At 39.9% G+C, this 26,839-nt stretch overlaps 1 protein-coding gene across 1 annotated transcript in view; it reads right to left on the reverse strand.

Annotated features, from left to right (window-relative positions):
* The window catches only part of CPLANE1 (ciliogenesis and planar polarity effector complex subunit 1), a 114,522-nt gene that overhangs the window by 59,264 nt on the left and 28,419 nt on the right, over nt 1-26,839 (reverse strand). The window contains exons 18-30 of the mRNA XM_056112091.1: nt 24,628-24,845; nt 22,505-22,669; nt 20,189-20,327; nt 17,939-18,048; nt 17,621-17,779; nt 17,408-17,516; nt 14,167-14,470; nt 7,488-8,397; nt 4,707-4,855; nt 3,733-3,902; nt 2,564-2,646; nt 1,695-1,771; nt 633-710 (exon numbers count right to left, since the gene is read on the reverse strand). Coding sequence (XP_055968066.1) covers nt 633-710; nt 1,695-1,771; nt 2,564-2,646; nt 3,733-3,902; nt 4,707-4,855; nt 7,488-8,397; nt 14,167-14,470; nt 17,408-17,516; nt 17,621-17,779; nt 17,939-18,048; nt 20,189-20,327; nt 22,505-22,669; nt 24,628-24,845 — 2,671 coding nt within the window. The remainder of the gene's footprint in view (nt 1-632; nt 711-1,694; nt 1,772-2,563; nt 2,647-3,732; nt 3,903-4,706; nt 4,856-7,487; nt 8,398-14,166; nt 14,471-17,407; nt 17,517-17,620; nt 17,780-17,938; nt 18,049-20,188; nt 20,328-22,504; nt 22,670-24,627; nt 24,846-26,839) is intronic.

Here is a 26,839-nt window from a genome sequence, read left to right on the forward strand (position 1 = left end):
GCTTGCTTTGATTTAACACTCAGCACATCATATGACCCCTGAGCTCTGCCCAGAGTGATCCCTGTGCACAGAGTCAGGAGTGAGCCCTAATCACAGTTAGGTGTGGCCCCAAAACAAAAGTGTCCCCCCCAAAACCCCAAACAGACAAAAAAAAGTTATTTAATTTTTATTAAAGTACCTGGGCTGGAGCCATAGCACAGCGGGAAGGGTGTTTGCCTTGCATGTGGCCAACCCAGGTTCAATTCCTTCGCCTCTCTTGGAGAGCCTGACAAGCTACCAAGAGTATCCCAACCGCACAGCAGGACCTTGCAAGCCGTACACAATATGCCAAACACAGTAACAACAAGTCTCACAATGGAGACGTTATTGGTGCCCGCTCAAGCAAATCGATGAACAATGGGAGGACAGTGCAATGCAGTGCTATTAAAGTATCATGATTTATAAAGAAAAAATTTTAATAATAAAAGGTGTCATAAATATATAGCTAAGCACCTCAATGCTTCATGCTGCTTTAATCTTTTCACTTTAGTCAAAACATTTAGCAATTAAATGTGTGACATAGTATGAGGATTTCATTTCATTCTCTTAATTGTAAAATAAGTCAAAATGACACTATAGGCAAAAATACTTACCTAGAAATTTCTGAAATTTTATCTACACAAAATGAATGAGGAATGGTGTATTCAGCATTTGAAAAGGCTTCGATCATGCTATAAAAGATTAATAATCAATCACTAAACAAGGTAATCTTCACATTAAGATAAAGGTGATAATGCTTAGCCATTTAAGAGTATAAACATTCTGTAATCTTCTAATGCTTAGCTCATAATTACAATCTATTTATATTTGTCTCCATAGCAATTTAGTAACTAATTCAAACAAACTCAAAGAACACTGAATAGCTTAACAAGAGAGTTGGACACTGATAATGCTCACCAACAGAAATTACAGAATCTGAGGGGAAAATTAAGTTCTCTGGAACCTCAAATTTTATCTCTGAAAGAAAGGTGCTCTGCATCTGCACTGTCACATTTGAAATTAAAAGTACTATTCTTTGATTAATAGGAATATTCAGATTACTCATAAAGGTACATAAAATTAAATATATTCATGATGTTAACTATCTACAAAAGCAGTAAATAAAATTTGTCTACTGTAAAGAAAAAGAAAATGTAGCTATACTGCCTCTCATCCAAGGAAATTCTGAAATTTCTAAAACACTGAAAATAAAGGAATTATATCTAAGCTGCAACAAGTGAAAACACATTCAGCTTTCCTTAAAGCTGTCACAGAGCATTTCACAACCCTAGGAGGCATGTGCAGTAATCACACCAACACATGAAAGATTATAGAAGTATTAAGACTCATAAAGGGTCATTTAATCTAATAAAGCAGAATGATACAGAAAAGTGTTTCTCTAGCAGTTTAATAAACTCAAATCTACTTATAGCTATAAAGACTGACAGTGATGGGAGATAAAAGGTATTTTTTAGATGTCATAATTTCAATCTACCAAAATTCAGAAGTATAACGTTTACTAAAAATTACTCCCATTGTTATAAATCAAAGCTACAATTTCACTAAGAACATAATAAGACCTTCATAAAATATATATTGTCAGTTATAGGGGAAAAAAAACCATTCATCAAGGAAAACAAACTAGTTATAATCACTTGCATACTTTCCACCCTTACCATTTCTGATCAGTTGGCTTTTTCTCAACATCTGTGTGTAATGGTTCTTTTAGACACTGAACTTCTTCTGTGGAATGCTGTTAAAATTAAAATTATGCAGAAGAGAAAGAAACAAATAAAGATTACTGCCTTAGGTACCTTGAGTTTTATATTAGTCATTCCCCTAAAAGAAGCTCCCAAATATATTGGCCTACTGCCCCGTTTACAGAAAAAAGAAAAATCACTATGTCCCCTGGAAATCTACCTTAAGCAAACAGGAAGAACCCTTCCTCATTTGTGCCAGAGACTACCACTGACCTCATGAATCATTTTAGTGATCCCTCTCCCCACTCTGAGAAACACTGAAGTGGAGGGTTATGGGTACTTTGGCATAGCGGGTAGGGCGTTTGCCTTGCATGCAGCCGACCCGGGTTCGATTCTTCTGCCCCTCTCAGAGAGCCCAGCAAGATACAGAGAGTATTCCGTCCGCACGGCAAAGCCTGGCAAGCTACCCCATGATGTATTCGATATGCCAAAAACAGTGACAAGTCTCACAATGTTACTGGTGCCCGCTCGAGCAAATCAATGAACAATGGGAGGACGGTGCTACAGTGCTACTAGGTAACTTATTAGCAAAAGATTTTCAGTAAAAGGGAAATGCCACATGGCATTGCTACCTTCTATAAATCATAGTATACTTTCAAGAGATAACAGTCCTAGGTGGATGTGATAAATAAAAGCATCAGGAATGGGGGCTAATCCTTCCTCTGTGCTTATTCAGAGATCAAACTGGGGCCAGCAGCATGGAAAGTCAGAACCTTAACCCCGTACTATCTCCTCATCCTTAAAAATAGACAAAAGCTATTGACTTTTATCCACTATTGACTTACTTCTTCTAAATGCTCTGATAAATTCTGCATGTAAATGGAAATACTGGGACTTTTGAGACTTTCAACAGGCTCTCTGGTCTCTTCTATAAAAAAACAAAGAGGAAGAGAAAAATGTCATTTGAAAAATAATATACTTACTTAAAGATTCAGGAACAATTACAGGAGAAACATACTACGGTAGAAACATTCCTAGTCTCCTCACAAAAGTATTTTTAGGGGCTGGGTTGTTGTTAGAATGGCAGAGAAGAGGAGGCCGGAGTGACCTCATGAATCATTTTAGTGATCCCTCTCCCCACTCTGAGAAACACTGAAGTGGAGGGTTATGGGTACTTTGGCATAGCGGGTAGGGTGTTTGCCTTGCATGCGGCCGAAACTGGATTCAACCCCTGGTATCCCATATGGTCCACCAAGCACCACCAGGAGTAATTTCTGAGTGCAGAGCCAGGAGTAACCCCTGAGCAGTGCAGGGTGTGACCCAAAAGGCAAAAAATAAATGAACAAATAAATAAATAATGGCAGAGACTATAACTTGTATGTGCAAGGCCTTGGTATCACTCCTAGCATTGCATGCTAGGAAGCTCTGGTGGACCCCATATCTGGACCCCAAAGCAATTTTTTTTTAATTTCAAGGGATTGGAGATGTGATTCAGTGGACATACCCAGTATATGTGAGGCCCCGAGTTTAATCCCTTGCACCATATACATATGTGTATATATGTATATACATACATATACACATACATATATATATTTTAATATAATTTTATGCTGTTCTTCAAAAAAAAAACCTGGAAACTATCTCCTTTTCATTAAGCAAAAACTAAATAAATCTTGAGAAGCTTCATACCCATTTGTGAAAGTACATGTAAACCATGAGAGTTTTTGTTATAAGGAAAGCTGCCAAGAAAATAAAGATTTACAGAATTTTTCAAGGAAATGAAGAGACTCATCCCCATAAAAATTACATGATTGGTCAAAGTTCAAATAATTATGAAATCCAATCATAAACTAATATGTTTAACAGCTCATAAATATTATATACTCAATATTTTATCTTAGGCTATGATAAACATCTTAATTTACATGTAAAATTAATAATTTATTCCAAATAATTATTCACCAATTTCAATTAACAAAACCAAGCAAAAAGATTATCCAAAGAAACTGACCTTCATAGTCTGATATGTCTAGATCCGTTTTCTCCTGTGCAAATGCGTCTTCTTCCAAAAGATTTTCATCAATATCTATAAATTCTTTTTTTGCATCAGCAGTGACAGAAATAATCTCATCACTGGTTTCTTTTATTTCAGAATCTTTTGCTGCACTTGACAGTCTTTTGCTAGAAATAAAGCATCTAAACTTATAACTTGTTTTTGGAAACCAACACCTTATTTTCATTTAATTCAGTTTTTTTATTTCCCTCACCTCATTTATTTCAGTTTACTGAGAAAAATAAAACTTATTTCTCCTACTTATAAAGCCTTCCTTCTTTTTTGAAACATGCTTGGTACATCATAATAATAATTCAATAATAGGCCGTTCAATGACTGACCACATAGCCAAATTAGGGATCAGATTAGAGGTGGGAATTTACCTCAGCACTCAGGAACATGCATTGCCGGGACCTAAGTCTGAGCCCCAGCAGTACACATCCCCTCCAGCAATGCCAGGGGTAGTCCTGAAAGTCCTGACACCACTGGAGCGGCCCTGGTGGTATCCAGCACCATGGGCCTGAACACGTTCTCCAGCCCCAGTGCTGAACTACCCACACTGCTGGCCAAGTATTGCCAGGAATGGCCCCTAAACCTCCTGAGCACTGTTTGAAAGGCCCCTTACCCCAGAAAAACCCAGAATGATTTCAATTTAACTGAATTTTCCAGTCACAAATGAATCTTCCTGATAAATATTTTTCTCATAGATACATACACATGTATATAAAATAGACGAACAAGGAGAAATATTCTGCAATAAATTTTTAAAGGCCTTCACAGAGTGCTCAGTTCCTGCTTCTACAGTTCAAAGACATGCTCATTTACTTCATTTTCAAAGGTGCAATTCTTCCTTTATGCCAAAACGCACAATATCATTTAGCAAACAAACACAACAGCATCCACTGAAAAGGAGGGTATAATCAGGAACTTACTTTAATGTACTTTGACAAGATTCATTTTCACCATTTCTTTGCTCAGTCCCACTATGAGAGAACAGTGCAGCGGAACAGCCAGTATCTATTTTGCACTCACTCTCAATATTGAGTCCATTCTGAGAAGCAAAGTACTGATTCTTTAGAACCTACAACAAACCATTTACTATTCATTACCAAAAATCTTGTTTTCATTATATTTTTAGATTAATATTTCTACAGAACCCCTTAGTCCATTACACATTTATCAAACATTTATTCCTAATCTAGAACTCAATATTTGATGAGGATCAAGTCTTCATTCGAGCTAGAGAGAAAAATCAACAACCTGAGAGCTTAAATCATGTTAAAAAGAAATCAGCCACTTGAGTGTATCATGTTGAGTGAAGTCAGACTAGAGGAATAACTACAGTGTGAGTGTCTATATGCGGAATATAAACAGGTAGAGGATTTTAAAAAGCTAATTAGAATAGTCCCTGAGAGAAGTCTGCAGAACTGCAGAACTGAGTTTGCCAAGGGGATGGATTGGGGGACTGGAGTGGGGTAACAGAAGACATTGGTAGAGGGATGCTGGTACTCTGGTGGTGGGTGTGGTGTTGGAATACAGCTTACAAAAAACACTTATTATTTTATTCTTGGGGGGTGGGTGTTGGGCCACCACCAGGCTGTCCTCAGGATATACTCCTGGCTCTATGTTCAGGGAACACTCCTGAAGGGCACAAGGCACCCTATGGGTAGCCAGGGATCAAACCCTGTCCACTGCATACAAGGCAAGCACCCTACCCATTATACTCTGCCCCTCTGAAATACTACGTTTTGTTTTTGTTTTTGTGCCACACTTTGAAATACTCAGGGGATATTCCTGGCTCTGCACTCATTAATCATTCCTGACAGTGCTTTGGGGACCATATGGGATGCCAAGAATCAAACCCAGCTCAGCCGTGTATGAGGCAAATGCCCTACCTCTTGTATTATCTCTCTGGCCCCTGAAATACTACCATCATAAATGGCACTGCCTTAAAAAACAGAAGGGTAGGGGGTATGGTGCCACCAGCAGGTCAATCTATACCTGTGAGGCGAGTGCATCAGCAGCCTGATGGCACCGTCAGACTTTCAGATACCCCAAAATTGCTGCTGTGCCTTTGGCCAGACCCCAAAAACTTGGGGCAAAGTTTACCAAGAAAGTAAACGGCCAAAAATTAGGTATGTGGGAGACACACCCACAAACCACCTCCGGCTCAGCTAAATAATTGAAGGCATGGCCTCTCTGATTTCTGATCAAACTGCTTAATGGCCATGATCCAGGAGACTCAGAAACGAATCTCAGAACCCAGTGGCTTTTGGCAGAAATGTGTCCTGTTCCTGCAGTAGGTTACTGGCGCTGGGCCAACCCAGGTGGGAATAGGTTTCGTGCCAAGACACGAATAGGCCAAGACACGAAACCTATTCCCCTTGGTGGCCCAGTGACCACCATCCTTCAGAAGCCACTGGACAGTCAGGTTTGGGCCTGCAGTGATGAGACATGTGGGGCCTCACCAGATGGGGGTGGAACCGGCCCTTTCCTCCCCATCCCAGCAAGACCCCAAGTTGCCGCCTACAAAGGGCCTCTCTGGCTCCTGATCAAGCTGATTTACGACCATGATCCCAGAGACTCAGAAACAAATCTCGAAACCCAGCGGCTTTTGGCAGGAATGCATCTGGACCACATACAAGGTGGCCACCACCTCAGAGCTTATTGGAAAGCCAGGTATAAGCCGGGGGGTGATGGGGCAACTGCAGTCTCATGGGAAGGAGGGTGGTACCGGCTCGTCCTTCATGCCCTACCGAGGTCATGAGTTGCCCTCCACAAGTGGCTCTCCAGCACAGCCATATCACCAGATGCACAGAAACCAATCTTGCAATTATCTAGCTCTTTGTAGAAATCCAAAATTGTGCTGCCACTATTGCGGCTGTGTGACATTATATGATTCTCATAACCAGCTATAGAAAACAAAGTATTTCACAATGCCTTTTCAGCAATTCTGATTGTTGGGGGGGAAATTCTAAACAATAATGGTGCATCTTTTGTCAAAATAATGAATGTAATCAATGTAGAAAAGAGTTAAGTGGAAATCATCTGCCTCACAGGCATTGGGAGGGAAGGGGGCGGTATATTGGGGTTGTTGGTGGTGAAAAATGAGTACTGGTAAAGGGAGAGGTGTTTAATCATTCTATGACCAAGACTTAAACCTGAAAGCTTAGTAACTTTTCCCACAGTGATTCAATAAATAAATATAAGAAGAAAAAAATAAATAAAATTATGAAAAAAATAAAAAAACAGAAGGGAAAAAGAAAATAAATAAGCCTTACATACTCATAGTGTGTAAAAACAGTGTTTTCAGAGAACAAAATTGTGACAATTAAAATGCACGACTGGGCCCTGATTCAATTCCCCAGCACCACACATGGTCCAGAGATCACCACCAGGAGTGATCCCTGAATGCAGAGCCAAGAAACACAATCAGGTGTGGCCCCAAAACAAAAAGAAAAAATATATATAATTGTTTTCATTTCATAATCATTTAAAATATAAAGATATTTAATAATTATTTCAAAATGATGTCCAGGCAAATAAAAATTTTAAAATAAAATGAGAATTCTTGGGCTGGAAATGTAGCTTGGTGGTTGAGCCTATGTCTCACATCTAGGAGGCTCCAAGTTTGATCCCCAACAGCATGAAAGAAAAAACAGGTTAAAATGAGAAATCTCATTTACTTGCTATAAAAAAATTCAAATACTTACCTCAGTTGTTACAATTTTTGCCTTATAAGTAGAAAAATAAGGTTGTTCCAAAAGCCACAATGATGTAAGAATGGCAGCTGTTGAGGTCTTGACACGAATGACAGGGCTGTGTTCAGTGTGAGACTCAGTGAGACTGGGATCACAGAGCAGTCTTCTATCAGCCCATCTTATCATCCATTCAAGCAGTTTTTTTATATTGCTGAATGCATCATTTAGTGCTAAAGGAATATCTTCTTGAGGATTAGTGTCACTGCACTGAATTGCTCTGAAAATATTTCTTTTCATTTTCATGGATTTGGGAGTCCAAAAGCTATGATTTGACACTCTCTGGATTAAAGGTATCTCTGTACTGCCATCCTGTATTCTGTAAATTGACTTTTGTTTTAAACCAAACAGTCCACTCTTCCCTTCATTTTTACTGACTTCATTCAAAGGGTTCTCTAAAACTGGACTGAGCCCTTGATTAGCCCGTACTGAAGCTGCAAATTCCTGACCTTCTGGTTTTTCAGACTCATGTAATTCAGGAGCAACAACAAAGCAAGAGCCAGCTCTAAACACGCTTTGGCTTTTTGGTTTGCCCTGACGCCGTTTTAATGTTGTATGTACATCAAATAATAAAGAATTAAGCTCATGTTCCCTGAGATGTCCAGAAAAACTAGTTAGAAATGGAATTCCAGGATCCTTGGAACTAAGCAGGTCCCTTTCAAGAATATAACTTAAAAAGAGATCAAGGAATTTAATATATTCATCATCATCACGTTCAAATTCCCAAACACCTATTACAGGAAGAGCTCTTTGTTGTAACTTTTTGTGATCTTCTTTTCTTCCTGGGTTTCCTTCTTGATGATACATTTTCCTTTTTTCACTGGGCTTACCAATCAATGTTAGTTCCCTGTGACTTGGGACATTCCTAGAGCAAAACAAAAATGAAAAAAGAAAAAAACTAAAGGTTAATGGTTAAAACAGATCTTAGGACTCACAATAAAAAATTAATCCCACTGGGGCCAAGAGATAGTACAACTGGTCAGGTGCTTGCCTTACTCAAGGACAACTGAGGATCCCATATGGCCCCCTGAGAAATGCCAGGAGTGATTCCTGGATGCAGAGTCAAGAGTAACCCCTGTGGGGCTGGAGCAATAGCACAGTGGGAAGGGCACTTGCCTTGCACGTGGCCGACCCGGGTTCGATTTCCAGCATCCCATATGGTCCCCTGAGCACTGCCAGGAGTAATTCCTGAATGCAGAGCCAGGAGTAACCCCTGTGCATTGCCAGGTGTGACCCATAAAGCAAAAAAAAAAAAAAATGAATAAGCCCTGAGCACCTCTGGGTGGGACCCAAAAACAAACAAACAAAAAATTACTCCCAATGATTAATACTTTTGTTTATTTCCATTTCCTATCTCAAAATGAAGAGGTTGGATAACACAGTATCTTCTGTTCTCAGAGTGAACAAAGTCCGAAAAATAAAATGTATCATTAATAACAAAAAAGAAGAGTAAATATTAGACTGAGGAAAAACATAGAAACCCTTCAATAACTATCAGATTCGAATGGAAGAGAAAAACATAAAGATAATGGGTGTATTAGAGGTGAAGACAGAGAAGAGGCCAGAGAGATATTACAGTAGGTAGGGTGCTTGCCTTGCATTTGGTCAACCTGGGTTCAATCCCCAGCAGTCTATATGGTCTCCAAAGTCCACCAAGAATGATTCTTGAGTGAACAGCTAGAAGTAACCCCTGAGCATCAGCTGGTGTGAACCAAAAACCAAAAATGAAAGAAAAAAATATATAGACTGAAAACTTCTTAAAGCTACAGGAAAAAAACAAGAAAGTCTGAGAAGTGAATAAAACAAACCAAATTTTTTGCTGGAGCCAGAAATACAGTACAGTGGGTAAGGTACTTGCCTTCCATGTGGCTGACCCAGGTTCAATCTCCAGCACTATATGGTCTCCTGAGCCCCATCAGGAGTGATCCTGAGTATAAAGACAGGAGTAAACCCTGAGCACAGCTGGATGTGACTCAAAAATTTAAAAAAGTAAATTTTTCTAAATGCAAAAAGATATACACCAAGTAAAACAAACAGAGAACACAGCAGTTAAAGTGTTCGCCTTGTGGCTGCTTCCATCCCTGATACTGCATCTGGTCCCCCAGAACTGGAGTGATACCTGAGTAAAGAGCTAGGAAAAATCCCTGAATACTGCTGGATGTGGGCTCCCCACCCCCCAAAAAAGACAACCACAATGTTAAAGACATCAATGATCAAATATTAATTAAATGATCAAAAGTCACTGATAAAAAACAACAAAAAGGTTGCTAGTAACCATGGTGATAATAACACAAGTAGAGCACTTGTCTTGAATGTGGCTGAACCAGGTTTGATCCCCCACATCATGCAACGTCCCATGGAACAGTGAACCCTGAATGCAGGGCCAGGAGTAAGCCCTAAGCATCCCCTGGATATGGCCCTAAAACAAATAAAAGTAAACAAGAAACAAAACATAAAAGGACTTTGGGGCGGGGGCGGGGGGTGTGTAAAAAAATTTTTTTAAAGACTGCTAGAACAAAAAGTGTTACATGAAAAGTCATCTCTGTCAAGTTATCATTAAATTTCTCAGCAGAAATCCCACAAGCCAGGAGACTATAATGACATATTCCCAATTTTGAAAGATAAAAACTGACAGTCAATATTACTCTATCCCGAAAAACTATTATTCACCATACCATTCACCAAAAAATTCTCCATAGGATGGAGAAATGAAGGAGTTATTTTTGTTTGTTTATGGTTTTCAGGCCACACCAAGTAATGCTCAGGGGTTACATCAGACTCTGCACTCAGAAATTACTCCTGGTGGTGCTCGGGGGGATCATATGAGATGCCAGGGATCAAACCCAGGTTGGCCGCATGCAAGGAAAGTGCCCTACCCACTGTACTATGTCTCTGACCCAGAAATGAAGGTTTTGCCAGATAAACAAGTTAATGGAGCTTTTCCTCACCAGACCTATTGCAAGAAGTGTTGAAAGAAGCTGTGCTATGGGAAAAGAAAAAAAACAAGGAGACAAAAAAATATCTACAGGAAAAAGAACAGACAGACTCTCTTTAGTCTAAAGACAATGAGTATATACGGGCACACAAAAAATACTTTCTTAAATACAGATAGATGGATTGAAATAACCACAAAACAAAATCAGAACCAGAGATACTTAAAAAGAAAAACTGAAGAAAGTAAACCACCAGAAATAAACATGCAAAGGGAACTCATAGAGGGCAAGGAAGGCAACATAAGAGCCGAGCACACAAGGGGCTGGAGCAATAGCACTGCGGGTAGGGTATTTGCCTTGCACACGGCCGACCTGGGTTCGATTCCCAGCATCCCATATGGTCCCCTGAGCACCGCCAGAGGTAATTTCTGAGTACAGAGCCAGGAGAGCTGAGCACACATCTTACAAGTAGGAGGCCTCATTCCAATCTCCGGAACTACATAGTCCCCTAACACACCCAGAATCAATTCCTGAGCACTAATCTGAAAATGAATACTAAATACTTCCAGGTTTCACCCCTAATCCTCCCCCCCAAAAAAAAAAACTCAAGGAAAAAGTAATCCTAAAAAAAAAATATGAAACAACAACAAAAGATAAAATGGCAGTAATTAGGCCACATATATTAATAATCACTCTAAAAGAAAATGGTCTAAATTCCCCAAAATGGTGAATAGTTATAAAAATAGGATACATATATATCATGCATATGAAAAACTTGTGTAAAATACTGAGGCAGATATAGATTGATGGTGAAAGTCTGGAGTAAGATATTTAAGCAGAGACTATCAATAATGCAAAGAAGAAGGCAAGAAATGCTATATTTGAGAAAAAAAAAGATGTATCATATGTTCTCAATGCAAAAGCACTCAATTGTTAAAAAAGATGGATTTGTGTCTTGAGACAACATGGATAGAACTGAGGTGACGATGCTAAGCAGGCTCATGTGGAATACATATAATCAAAGCAAACAAACTAGTAAAATAAAACAAAAATAACTCCCTGTGGACAGGAAGTAGTTCAACTGCTAAAGGACTGGCCTTGCAAGCATGAGGCAGTGAGTCCGCTTCCCGGCACAGCCCACTAGCACTGAGAGTGATGCTGGAAGCTCTGCTATTTGCCGTCCCTGATTGTGACAAGTGTTTTCTGGTTGCCTTCACAGCCAAGTGTGTATGTGAGTACCACAACTGAAAAGATGAGCAAGTCCTACAGCAAGTAGTGCAATGACCAGCAAACACATGTGTGAGCACCCTAACTGAATGAATGCAAGCCCTGGCAAGCATCTCAGAGAATATGCGAGCCCTGCAGACTGATGGGAAAGCCCTGGGGAATACCACCTACAGATGTGCAAACACAACCAAGCATGCGTGCCACCCTGGGCCATCACCGTGTCAACAGAAGGAAAAGAGGAGCGGAAAAAAACACCAAACTCTGAGAAACATGGAGGTTGCCAGAGGAAAGGAGGTGTGGGGTGGAGAGAATATGCAGACAGAACTTCTTCTAGTGTAATGGCATGGGAACTTCACTTATGGTGCAGTAAGATTGCTATACATGGAGTGATATGAAGTTGTCCCCCTCAAATCTTTTTGTTTTTTGTTGATTTAGTTTGGTTTCAGGTTTTGGACAGAAAACATATCTTTAGTTTCCTCAATAAGCAAAGTAATAAAAGGTTCCTGTTTAAAAACAGGACAGTATAGGAGTTAGGGCACTTGTCTGGCCTGCAGCCAATTCAGGTTCAATCTCTAGCACCCCACACGGTCCCCAAACCCCGCCGGGAGTAATCAATCCCTGAGCAAAAAAGCCAGGAGTATGTAGCCATCCAGTTTTGCTAGCACAATTTGTTAAAGAGGCTTTCCTTGCTTCACTTCACATTTCTTGCCCCCTTATCAAAGATTAGATGATCATATGCTTGGGGGGAGATGTCAGTATATTCAACCCTGTTCCATTGGTCTGCAGCTCTGCTTTGTTCCAGTACCATGCTGTTTTAATTATTACTGCTTTGTAGTAGAGTTTGAAGTTAGGAAGGTTGATTCCTCCCATTTTCTTTTTCCCAAGGATTGCTTTAGCTATTCGTGGGGGCTTATTGTCCCATATGAATTTCAGGAGTGTTTGCTCCATTTCTTTAAAGAATGTCACGGGTATCATAATAAGGATCACATTGAATTTGTACAGTTCTTTGGGAAGTATTGCCAAATGTAGTCATGTAAAGTATCATGCGAAGCGAAATGAGTCAGAAAGAGAGGGACAGACATAGAAAGATTGCATTCATCTGGGGAACATAAGGTAACAAAATAGGAGACTAACACCCAAGAATAGCCGAGATAAGTACCAGGAGGTTTATTCCATGGCTTGGAGGCCAGCCGTACAGGCTAGGGTTAAAGGCAGCTCGGATAGAGAAGGGAGCACCAAATAAAGGGTGTTGGGAAGATCCGCCCAGGATGGGAGATGCATGCTGAAAGTAGACTAAAGACCGAATATGAATGCCACTCAATTCCTCTTTTGCAAACCACAGCACCCAAAAGGAGAGAGAGAACAAAAGGGAATGCCCTGTCACAGAGGCAGGGTGGGATGGGGAGTTGGGGGGTGAGAGGGATACTGTGATTAGTGGTGGTGGAGAATGGGCACTGGTAGAGGGATGGGCACTCGATCATTGTATACTGAAACCCAAGCACAAAAATTTGTATGTCTACAACTGTACCTCATGGTGTTCCACTAATAAAAATTAAAAAAAAAAAGCCAGGAGTAAATCCTGAGTACTTCCTGGTATGGAGCAAAACAAAACAAACAAACAAAAACTTGCAGAACTCAACATGGTTGCATAGAAATATACAATAAGCAATTCTGCTGCTAAGCTGTTGGCTGTGTAAACAGCACCACCATTTCTAATATTCATAGAAAGGGTTTAAGCAAATTATGGTTGCTTAAATCTTTCAATCATGAGATGGACATAAACAGCAGTGCAGATAAAGAACTGAAAATTAGTGTAGCAGAGGTTTAAATGACAAACAAGAAAGTCTCAATAACTTATGGATAGATTTCAAAAAGAAGTGTACAATTTCCCTCCCTAGAAGCCCTTAAAAATATAAAATAGGTAACTTGAAAATCCAAAATCATTAAAGTCTATAGTTTACTAAAATAATTAAGTGTTCCGGGGGCAAAGAGAGAGTTAAGGGGATAAGGCTCTTGTCCTGCATGTGCTCCTACCCTGGGTAAATCCCTCGAAAAGCCAGGAGTAAGCCTTGAGCACACCTGGGTATGAACCAAAAACAGAAAGCAAAACAAACAAAAAATTAAGCCTTCCAGTGAACTCTAGGATGACATATTATTGTATTCATTTGGTCGACATTTTCTTTGGGGGAGGGAGGATATTTGGGCCAGACCAGGCTATACTCAAGGGCTACTACTCCTGGCTCTGTGCTCGGGAGTGTTTCCTGGTGATGCTCAGGGGCCCATATGCAGAGTTAAGGATTGAATCAGGATGGATCACATGCATGGAAAGGAAGTACCTTTACCCCTGAACCTTTGATCCAGCCAAATAAATCAGTGAAGATCCTAGACTAAAAACAAGCTCGTTGATTGTGTGAAAATATTAAGTTTCTTCCAAAGGAAGTGAATAAATGCTTCATTAGAGATCTCAACTGTACCTCCTAGAGGAACGTATCCTGCTTTTGTTTTCCACTGTTAAAGGTTCAGACAAAGTATCTGCTGTGTCTGCCTCATCACTGTGAACCACAGAATTCCCCAGTTCCGTGAGGGTGCTCCTGCTTAAACTAGTCCCCAGGGAAAACCTGTCAAAACTGGGAACCTCTGCCGGCTTCTCCTCTTCAACTGGTTCCCATATATTCGTCTCAAAAGAACCTATATTTCTCTGCACACGTTTTAGGGCTTTCACCCTTACTTTGTGGATAGAATGCATGACAACAGACATCATTTCCGCCGTTTGGGGACCTAGAAAGAAAAGAACAAAAAGGTCGTGAGATTCATTACTGTGTTTCATCTCAATTCGGGTTCCTCCTGGGTACAGGAAATCAAACTGATGACCATGCTTAACTTCCATATTCATACAGATTATCATGGTTTCTTCAGAATTTGTTTTCAGTTTAACTTTTTACAATTTTAAATGATTATAGTTAGGGTCATGTGTTTACCATTGTGATAAGGTTTAATTAAGGTTTTAAACCTTAATGGTTTACATGGTTACTTCACCTCAACCCCTGCTAAGTGCACAAGACCCTTCATCAATGGCCTTTACTTCTAGTCTACCTCTTCATCCTCTTCATCCCCTTCTACCCATTTTCTTCAGATTTTTTTTTAAAAAACATGGGTCTATAATAGAAGTTCCAAATTTTATTTGGCGTATCTTCCCCCTTTTCAGAAAAAGAAATTGTTCAGCATGGACAGAAGGGCGCTTCATTTGTACCCAAGGCTACTATGGCTGTTCCCATTCCCTATCAGATTCTTTTAGCACTAAGGGTGGTATTCCACAGTCTGAGGCACATTGCTCTATTATACAAAGTAGCAAAAGCTAGAGGAGGTTCATTTAGGAAGTTGGCAAAGGCATAGAACCCAAACTTCAAAAGCCATCATTTAAAATAGCAGATGGACAATTACAAAAACAATAACTGATATTTTCTCATACCCACAGATTGATAAGAAAAAAGAAAGTAATTATTTAGCTAAAGAGAAACGCTCTTCTGACTTCCGTAATAGGGAACTATACCAAGGAAAAAGTTTTAAGGTAGACTATAGAAAAAAAAAAAACTTAACTAATACATAAACACTGTGGGGGATGTTAATAAGTCTTGAGAAAATTATAATTTATAAATATAAGTATATTAAAACAATGACATGAAATCACAGAACATAAGGAGAATTAAATACAGATTGTAGTTTAACAGAAGAGGTGAATTTGAATTCTTCCCCCTTTTTTGTGGGGGGAAGGTGGGGTAGGCAGTGGCAATATCCAGCAGTGTTCAGGGCTTACTCCTAGTTCTGTGCTTAAAGATCATTTCTTGTAGTATTCAGGGCTTAACTCCTAGCTCTGTCCTAAAGAATTATTTCTGGCAGTGCTCAGCTTTTATTCCTAGTTCTGTGATTAGGGATCTCTCAGGCAGTGCTGAGGGACCATATGGGGTTCTAGGAATTGAACTGGGGTAGGCCACATGCAAGACTAGTGCCTTAACCTTATACTATCTCTCCAGCCCTAAATTGAACTCTTTAAAATATTCCATATTAGTCCAGGGAGATAGGTCAAAGGACTAGAGCACATACTTTGCATTCAGAAGCCCTAAATTCAATCCCTGAAACTACTGGGCATGGGACAGGAAAAAAAAATTTCACAACATTGTAAATATACCTAAGTCATTAAACAATATATATGATACTACAACCATTTTAGTATAATAACAAGACAAGGAAGTTATCTTAACTGAATAAAATAAAATTAAGAGCATATTCTATAGCCAATTCTGTCACTGTGCTCTTTCTCCATGAGGCGCTATGTGCAGTGGCTGCAAACAACAGCCTCCTTGATCCCATCTCCCTGATCCCTTCCTTGATGCCTATTACTTCCAGAGGTTGCCCTAAGGGGCCCTGAAGATTGCTCCCATGCTATCTCCAATCTCGGGTTCCAAACAGGTATGAGAGTACTTCTGGAAAGACTCAGGGCAGCAGTGACCTCAGTCCACACTGGTCAAGTCATCATGTCCATCACACCAAACTGTAGAACCAGGAGGCTCTATACAGAACTGAGGTTCTATATAGGGCCAAGTTCAGGTTCTCTGTCCACCAGAAAAATCAACATCTCCAAGAATGAGGCTTTTCCACGTTTAACATGATAAGCCTGAAGACATGGAGGCTGAAAAGCAACTCATGTCAGGTGGCTAACTGTAGGCCAAATATATGCCTACCTAGGGGTCACTGCACAGGTCAGGGCAGGGAGGGCCTGCATTCCTGAGAGCCTTGGAGCTACCCCTCCTCAGTGCCTGTTCCCTACATCCCCAATAAAACTTTCTTCGTATCCCTCCCAAAACAAAAGCATAAATCACCCTAATGAGAGAGAAAAAGTACTAATTTTTATTTTAGTTATTTTGGGGCCACACCTGGTACTGCTCAAAGGTTTCTCCTGGATCAGGAATTAATGCTGGCAGGATCGGGGGGACCATATGGGATGCTGGAGATGGAACCCAATCAGCCATAATCAAGGCATACTCCCTAACCACTGTGCTATCTTTCTAGCCCAGAATACTAATTTTAAATTTCAAAAGTCTGCCTTATACAAAGGATACTCGTTTATATATATATGCTCATTTATATTTTTTTCATCTAATTTAGTCCTTCTTCAAAATACATTCATAAGCCAAGAATGAATCTACTCATTTTATCGGTAAGGAAAGGTTTGACCCAACTCAACAACTGCATCCGATCACATTGTGCTGGCAGAGCCAGAGTGCAGTCAGTTATCTGAATCCACAGCAACAGAGGAATACTTTTCTAACTGGGAACTATAAGAAGTACTGGGAAATAGAAGAAGGAAGTTTTGCCTTCTCATATACCTATTGCCAAGGAACAGCAGAGAGGCTGAAACATAAGCACTAGAAAATAAATGCTTCTAGGGCTGGGAGGTAGTCCAGCAGGTAGGGCACTTGCCTTGTGGGTGGGTATCCTGGGTTCGATCCCTGGCACCCCTAGTGTTTACCAGCATCAGACCTACAGTGAACCCTAGACACTGAGATCCCTAAGAGCCAGGAGGAAGCCCTGAGTCCCACAGAGTGGCCAAAAACAAACCAAAACATTGAAGAAGTAAATAAAACAAATGCTTTTAAAATCAAAAATGTGAATCTTCAACAAGTTATCTACCGGATATCTAAAGAACAGTTGTAGTACCTTTCACAACACAGTGTCTCAGTCTCTGTAGGAGAGAGTGGTATTTCTCTCTTAAGGAAACCCTTATGTCCTCAGGATTGGGAAATGCTTTCACAAAAATTTCTGCTACCTTCAGAGGAAAAAAAAAAGTTTAATGAGTAATAGTATGCGTAATTAAAATGAAAGCCTTTTAGAGTCTCTGATTCAGTTTATTTTCACCAACATTCATATTACCTTTCTGATGGGTGGTAGTTCTCCGATAAGGCTCAAAATCAGATCCTGAATAAGTTCCTCAGTATTAGAAAAGCGAGAGAAGGGAAGCATTCGATAAGCCCACTCCACTGCACTGAGACAGTGCTCAACCAGGCAGGAATCAAACTCCACTTCAATGTCCTAAATGGATATTGAAAGGTTGATTTCCTTATTACTTTTCTTGGATAGATGAGAATAAGCTCAGCAGAATGTTTTGTCACAAACAGTTAAATCTTCAATCAAGCATTTATTTTCCAAGTAATGCTTACGCATTTTTCTTATTGTTGTACAAGTAAATACCTTTTTCTCCTCCACATTTTCTCTTGCTTTCTGATATTGTCTGCAACTGTAGGATAACTTATCACGGATATGCAGCATCCAACACAAAGCACAAAGTTCTCTGAAGCAAACTAAATCAAGAACACAATTATGAAAAAAATGTTTGAGTATGTACATATATTACAATTTTAACAAGTTTGCTTCTGCTGGGCTTTCTTAAAAAATATTTGCTGTAAACAACTTAGATAAGTTATGGGCATCCTTCCAGAATTTTTATCATTTTATTCTGGAATATTTCATGCAAGTCAGTTATACAAAATATTAAAAAACATATTTATATAGAAATAATTTATTCTATTTGGGGGTTTAGAATATAGTTCAGTAGTAGAGCACTTGCCTTGCATGTGTGAGACCCTAATTTTGGTACTATCACTTCTCTTTTCTTTTTTTATAAGGGACACAACCAGCAATGCCTGAGAGCCAATAGGAATACATACAGTGCTGGGGTGGAACTGGGGGTCATAACTGGGTATAGTAACTTAGCAAGGAAGGAAACAAAGTTGATAAGTAACAATGAATGGTTCAGGCCAGAGAGATAACACAGAAGGTAAGGTAGAGAGGCAGGGCTCTTGCTTGCACTCAGCCATGCTGGGTTTGATCCCTGGCACCCTGTATGGTCCCCCAAGCTCACCAGGAGTGATCTCTGAGTGCAGAACAAACAGTAATCCCTGAGCACTGCCAAGTGTGTCGCCAAAACAAAAAAAAAAATTCTAATTTAAATAACAATAATACCTTAATTGCCACAATTCATTTATAAAATAAATGTTCAGTTTAATACCATTACATAATATATAGTATTTACATTACATACAAAGTAAAATACCATAATACTTTACTTTAAAAAGTAAGCTTCCCTAAAAACATCTTTAAGGATGAAACAGCACTGACCATACAAGTGGAAGCAAATATAAACAAATGGGACTATATCAAACTAAGATGCTTCTGCACTTAAAAAGAAACAGTGATACAGCAAGAGCCCACAGAATGGGAAAGAATATTTACCCAATACCCATCTGATACGGGATTAATATCCAGGATATACAAGACACTAATAGGATTGTACAAGAAAAAAACCTCCAGCCCCATCAAAAAATGGGGAGAAGAAATGAACAGAAGTTTCCTCGAAAAAGAAATACAAAAAGCCAAAAGGCACATGAAAAAGTGCTCCATATCGCTAGCCATCAGGGAGATGCAAATCAAAACAACAATGAAATATCATCTCATACCACAGAGACTGGCACACATTCAAAAGAACAAAAGCAACCAGTGCTGGCATGGATGTGGGGGAAAAGGGACGTTCTTTCACTGTTCAGGGGAATGCCGACTCGTCCAGCCTTTCTGGAAAACAATATGGACAGTCCTTCAAAAACTAGAAATTGAGCTTCCATATGACTCAGCAATACCACTTCTGGGAATATATCCCGAGGATGCAAAAAAGCACACTAGAAATAAAATCTGTCCCTATATGTTCATTGCAGCACTGTTCACAATAGCCAAAATCTAAAAACAACCCAAGCTCGATAGAATAGATGACTGGTTAAAGAAACTTTGGTACATCTACACAATGGAATACTATGCAGCTGATAGGAGAGATGAAATCATGAAATTTGCTTATAAGTGGATAGACATGGAGAATATCATGCTAAGTGAAATGAGTCAGAAAGAGAGGGACAGACATAGAAGTACTGCACTCATTTGTGGAGTATAGAATAACATAACATGAGGCTGACACCCAAGGACAGTAGATACAAGGGCCAGGAGAATTGCCCCATAGCTGGAAGGGATCACTAAGAAAATGATGGCTGGAGGAATCAGTTGGATGGGAGATATATGTGCCGAAAGTAGATAATGGACAAAACATGATGACCTCTCAGTGTCTGTATTGCAAACCATAATGTCCAGAAGTAGAGAGAGAGTATGGGGAATACTGTCTGCCATGGAGGCAGGGGGAGGGTGGGAAAGGGGGTATACAGGGGAGATTGGTGGTGGAGAATGTGCACTGGTGGAGGGATGAGTGTTTGATCACTGTGTGATTGTAACCCAAACAAGAAAGCTTGTAACTTTCTCATGATGATTCAATAAAATTAGAAAAAAAAACTTAAAGAAATGCAAAAAAATAGAAAAGAAGAGTAAGCTTCCCAAATCAAATACAAAACATACTGTTTTTATATTTACGCCTAATTTCTAAGCAAGCAGTTCAGGTGAACAAACCTATTGCTTTAATGGAAACTTCATCAAGTTTGTGGTCTCCAGTTGGTCCAGGTCGAAAGAATAACACACCTTCTTTACAGTAATTAAGTAAGGACTGAGGGAAAGGATTCAAGGAAGGAAGAGACCCTTTCATTCTAATCTGAAAGTAAAAATGAGAGAATGTATTAACATAGTATTAATTGTATAAATCATTATTAAAGGAAACTATAAAGCAACAAAAAAGACAAGACAAACCACAGAGAATGAAAAACAGCATGGTTTTTATTCTATGTTATTTAAATACCTTTAAAATCAGCTAGAATTTCAGAAACTTATATCCTAAATTCAACAAATTTATGTAGGGCAATTTTCCAGACCAAAATTTTAATCAAACTATTCTCTTTGTCACTTAGTTTTGTCTGTATAAAAAGAAGTTAATGCAATTTGTCTTTAACTTTCCTCTGGCATAAAAGATCAAAGAAGTTTAAGTGCTGGAATGGTAGTACAGCAGGCAGGGAGTTTGTCTTACGCACAGTTGTTACTGTGTTTGGCATATCCAATACATCACGGAGAGCTTACCAGGATTTTCCATGAGGCCAAGATACTCTCGGTAGCTTGTCGGGCTTTCCGAGAGGGGCAGAGGAAAAGAACCTGGCTCAGAGTTCAATCTGGGCATCCCAGATGGTCTCCCAAGCAATGCCAGGAATAATTCCTGAGTGCAGAGCCAGGAGTAACCCCTGAGAATTGTCAGGTGTGTACCCCCCAAAAAAAGAAGTTTGAGCATCCAACACTCATCCAAAATAAAACTATGTACAATATACCAAAGGGGTAAATTAAAAATTAATAAATAAAATCATTTTATCTACATAAGTAACTTTTAAAATTATCTATAAGTGACAGAATCAGAAAGCTACCATTTGGCAATCCCTAATAAAATAATGACACCAGCAATGGCTATCAGTAAATGTGGAAAAAGTGGATGTGTATCAACAATGTGACATGTCTGAGACATGACTCAAACTCACTGATCTACCTAAAAGTGAGACAGACAGGCAAGTGTCACATCTATGATATGAGTAAACAAGGAAATACACAACTCCACTTACAAAAAAATCCATTTCTAAGAAAATTTGAACCTGATATCATTAAACCTTTCAATAATCACAATTACCAATATGCAGAAAATTTAAAATAAAACTGAATGAAAACTGAAAAATAAAATCTGAATAAAATTTTTAAAAGGATCAAACTAATCCATAATATTGGGCTGGGGATATGGCTCAACAACAGAGCACTAGCCTTGCATAGGAGGCCCTGGGTTCAGCCCCCTGCACTGTCCCCACTCCCCCCCCACACCAAGAAAGCACAAGTACAGGATACTGTACAGAACATATTACCAAGTTTCTCTAACAGATCAAAATTATGAAAATAGGGGCTGGAGTAAAAGTACAGCAGGTAGGGGCTGGAGCAATAGCACAGCGGGTAGGGCGTTTACATTGCACGCAGCCAATGTAAAACAGGATGATTTTAAAGGTATTTAAATAACATAGAATAAAAACCATGCTGTTTTTCATTCCCGGCTCGATTCTCAGCATCCCATATGGTCCCCTGAGCACCACCAGGGGTAATTCCTGAGTGCAGAGCCAGAAGTAACCCCTGTGCATCACCAGGTGTGACCTGAAAAAAAAAAGTACAGCAGGTAGGGTGTTTGCTTTGCACACATCGACCCACGTTCGATCCCTGGCAACACATATGGTCCCCTATGTTCACCAGGAGTGATCCCTCACTGTAGAGCCAGGAATAAACCCTGAGCAATGCTGGGTATGGCAGGGGGGAAAAAAGGCAACTCTGCCAGGTGTGGTGAAAAGAAAAACCAAACAAAACCTTCCAGGTATCGTAAAACAAAATCAAAATAATAAACCTTCCAAGGTTGTGGGGGAGTAAAAATGTAACTGGGTGCCAGAGACATAGTACAGAAGTTAAAGTACTGGCCTTGCACTTGGTGGACCCAGGTTGAATTCCCAACATGGTTCTGAGTAAATCCTGAGGATTTGTGGGTGTGGAGCCCAAAGAAAAGTAAATGAACAACTGAAAAGACCTGGAAATAACTGACTAGATTACACTATCCCTTGCCAGATCGAATGAGTCTACACAGAGACCCAATTTAGACTCAGCAGGAAGAATGATGTCTCAAGGTTGCCTACTGTAAATAAATTGCAATTTATGCATTCATGGGGCAGAAACTCCTTCTGAAAATGTCTCAATTATAAATGTTCACAAAGACTAGTATATCCTATTTTTTAGGACAGCACAAAGACGGCTAGAATACTTCCATACCTTCTGCATGACTTTTCTTGCCCACCTCAACTGCAAAATATACCACTGCGCTACAGGAAAGGAACAGCGCGCAGCGCGGAAAAGCAGAAGAACACGCTGAAGGATCCCAGACACCTTTTGACGATTATCTTTCTCAGATTTTAGGAGATGATCATCACCATCTTCCTGAAAAAAAGAAAGCACCTTTAGTGGGAGCAATACAAGAAATTTAAAAGTTATTACCAGTGGGCCAGAGATATAGTAGAGTAGTTAGGGGGCTTGTTTGGCATGCTGCGGACCCTGATTCAGTCCTCAGCACTGCATGCGATCCCTGTGCACTGCCAGAAGTGATGCCCCAATAAAACAAGTTAAAATGAAAACAAAGATAGAGTCATTTCAGCGCTTCTCAAACTATAGTGTTCTTAGAAATTTATAAAGCTATTTTTGAGGCACAGACTCGGAGCATTAAATCATAATGTCAAGAAACTGTTTCTCTGGCTGGAGTGTTATTACACGGATAAGGCATTTGCTTTGCATACAGCAAACCTGGATTCAATCTTTGGAATCCATTTCCAGCACCACCAGGAGTAATTCCTGACTACAGAGCCAGGAGTAACTACCCTGTACCACACCAGGTGTGACCCCGAAACAAAAGAAACAAAATCATTTCTTTCCATTCCTATAATGTAAACACTTAAAAAGACTATGATCCAAAGTTTCCCCCCCCACATCAGTCAGAACCTGCTGCTTCTAAATCCTTTTGTGAAATGTTACAAAGTTTCTTTCAAAAAGAATGTGTTTTGGGGCTAGAAGATGACCCTAAATCCTTCAAAGGACTGGTACTCATACTTTGCAAGCAGGAGACCTAGGTTCAATCCACTAAGAACAGTCTTTCAAAAGAGGCAAAAGTAATGAAGTCAATTCACGGTCATGGTCCTCCCGCTATTCATCGATTTGCTCGAGCGGGCCCAGTAACATCTCCATCATGAGACTTGTTGTTACTGTGTTTGGCATATCGAATATGTCACGGGTAGCTTGCCAGGCTTTGCCGTGTGGGCGAGATACTCTCAGTAGCTTGCCGGGCTCTCCGAGAGGGGCAGAGGAATCGAACCCGGCTCGGCCGGGCTGGCTTCGCACAAGGCAAACGCCCTACCACTGCGCTATCACTCCAGCCCAACTGAAGTCAATAATAGACCAAAATAATATAAGGCTTTCATTCTGACACACTTTACTATGCTGGCCTAAATACACACCTACTTCTACTTATAGCCCAGGAGAAGGCTCAATGGGTTGGAGCACTTGCATTGTGACTAGGAATCCTAGGTTCAATCCCTAACACCACTTGCTCCCAGAAGCACTGTGGGAGTGCTCCCTAGCCAAAAAAGAAAAGAAAAGAAAAAAAAGAAAGAAAAGAAAAAGAAAAAAAATCTACTTTAAACAAATTTATATATAAAGGAGTCAGGGATATAATTGTTCAAGTAGCTGGAGCCCCAAGTTCAATCTCCGACAATATCACATGATCCGCTGGGGACTGCTGGGAGTGACCACCCTCCCCCAAGCACCCAGCTGGGAGTAGTTCCCTAGCACTGCTAGGCGTGGCCACAAAACAAAACCAAAAATCTATATAGAGAGTAATTTTTTTACCACAATAATCCTAATATTGACTAAATGTTCACCAGATGATCTAACCTTAAGGGAAATGATTTTACAGGATCTCATTTAATCCTCACAATAATACTATGAGAGATTCTATCAACACTGCATCTGCATTTTACAGACAAGGAAACTTAAAGAGCAGTTAGTACACCACCCAATACTATACAGTTAGTAAATAGCTAAGCTAGAATACAAAAGTTTGTCTTCAGATCTTGCATTTTTAAATTGATGACTATAATCAAGTTGATTATTTTTAAACTGGACAAAATCTGGGGCTGGGTAAGGTGCTTGCCTTACACATAGCCAACCTGGGTTCAATCCCCAGCATCCACACGGTCACCCAAGTCCCACCAGGAGTGAATGCAAAGCCAGAATTAAGCTCTGAGCTCCATCAGGTGTGGCCCAAAATTTTAAATTAAAAAAAAAATTGCTGGACAAAAAAAAAAAATCAACCTTAGATTAGTTAAAATACTAAGCACTAAGCTTACCTCACTAAGAATAGCTGGCTGAGGACAATATAATGGAGGAGCTGGAAGATATAAGCCAACCGGCACCAAGCCCCACAGCCTCTTACTGAAGTCCTTGGCAGAACTGATCAGAAGCTGAAAAGTCTCTGAAACAATATCCGCATCAGCCATAACTGCTGCTTTCAGTACTTCTTGCACTGAACCAAAGAGAAGATTTGCACCTTCCTCTTCAATGGGATCTATCAAGCACAAATTCAGAGTATAGGATGAAAGTTTATTAAACATATCTATTTTGTAGGATAAAATCTCTGGAATAAAACTGATCATCAGAAATGACACACTTATACAAAGCATCCAAGTTTCTAGATAGAAATTAAGAATTCTGGGGCTACAGTGACAGTACAGGACATGTGTTTGCCTTGCAAGTTTGACTCCCAGCCTACATACAGCCCCCTAAGTCACACCAGGAATTAAACTTGAGCAACTCTGGGTATGCCCATGCACCACCCACACCAATGAAGAAATTAACAGTTCCTTTACTTTATTTTTTTTCTTCTTTTTAAAAAACTATTGCATTTAATTCTAGGTTACCACCCTTTAAAGTTATTATTTCCTATTTTTATATTAGTGTCCTGAAATAAGAATCTACTTGCATCCTCTTCTTTGAGCATTTATGCTGAGAGGAAGGGTCTACACTAGGCAGTCCTAGGGACTAGTCCTCACTTGGGCTCACTTGGGCTCAGGAGTGGCCCTGGTAGTGCTCTGGAGACCTTATGCTGTGCTGGGGATCAGACTAGGGTTGGTACAAGGAAAGGGCCTTAACTCTTACCATCTCTCCAACCCTTATTTAATTCTTACTTTCAAAGTTATCCTTAATTATTGGTTTGGCCACAATTCTACATTGGTCATTCTTTTTCTTTAAATTTTTTAAAGCTGAGTCAGCATGATATTCCATTATTTTAACAATAAAGGAAGGAAATCAATGGTCCCAGAGAAGGCTCAAAAGATTGAAACACATGCAATGCATATGGGAGACCCAGGTTCTATCCCAGCATCCCATGATCCTGAACACCACCAAGTAAGGACAAGAAATAAAAACAAAATAGCAAAGGCAATCAACATGAAACTTTTTCCAGAATTACACAAATATATTGTAATAGGAAGTTTGCAAAAGGGCTGGAGAGCGCCCGCGGGTCTCGAACCATCAAAGATGATTATAGCGAAAGCTATCACGAAGTAACCGCTGAGCTAAAGCTGGGCTGGAGCAATGGCACAGCAGGTAGGGCGTTCGCCTTACAAGCGGCCAACATGGCCGACCCGAGTTCGATTCCTCCGCCCCTCTCGGAGAGCCTGGCAAGCTACCGAGAGTATTCGATATGCCAAACACAGTAACAACAAAGTCTCCAATGGAGACGTTACTGGGCCCACTCGAGCAAATCGACAATCAATGGGAGGGCCTTTACCTTTACCTATATTGTAATAACTACAATAAATTCTCATTTAACATCATTGAAAGGTCCTTGGAAGCTCCAATTTTAAATGAAACAACTAATAATGAAACACAGACTAACTGATATAAACAAGTGTGAGACTTTGAGCTCAGGAGTAGATAAATTTTTCTCAACTACAGGGACCTAGGTTTGATCACTGTCCCCTCAATAGCTTCTACGGCTTATCTTTAGTAACCAAAAAATCACCAATTTCTACTTCATTTTGGTTTTTATTTTGTTTTTATTTTATTTTATTTTTTGGTTTTGGGACAAAACTCAGCTGTGCTCAGTGTACCATATGTAGTGCCAGGGATGGAACCCCACATAATTTTATTACCTTTTCAGCCATTAAAAAAAATTAAATTTTAAATTTTAAAGGACCAGAGAGGGGTCAGAGTGATAATACAGTGGGTAGGACACTTACCTTGAACACAGTCAAACTGGGTTCAATCCCCAGCATCCCGGTGGTCCTTCAAGCACTACAAGGAGTAATTCCTGAGTGTAGAATTCCTGAGTGTAGACTAAGCCCCAAGAATTGCTGAGTGTGGCCCCAAAACCAAAATAAATTTTTAAATAAATTAAAAATAAATTGAAAAGGGGCCAAAGGAAGATAGCACAGTGGGTGAGGTGCCTGCCTTGCATGTGGCTGACCAGGGTTCAATCCCCAGCACGAAACATGGTCCACTAACCCTGACATGAGTGATCCGTGAATGCTGCATCAGGAGTAAATCTGGCCCAAAACC

The sequence above is a fragment of the Sorex fumeus genome, unplaced genomic scaffold (assembly GCF_029834395.1).
Source record: "Sorex fumeus unplaced genomic scaffold, SorFum_2.1 ptg000015l, whole genome shotgun sequence".
Classification (NCBI taxonomy): Eukaryota; Metazoa; Chordata; class Mammalia; order Eulipotyphla; family Soricidae; genus Sorex; species Sorex fumeus.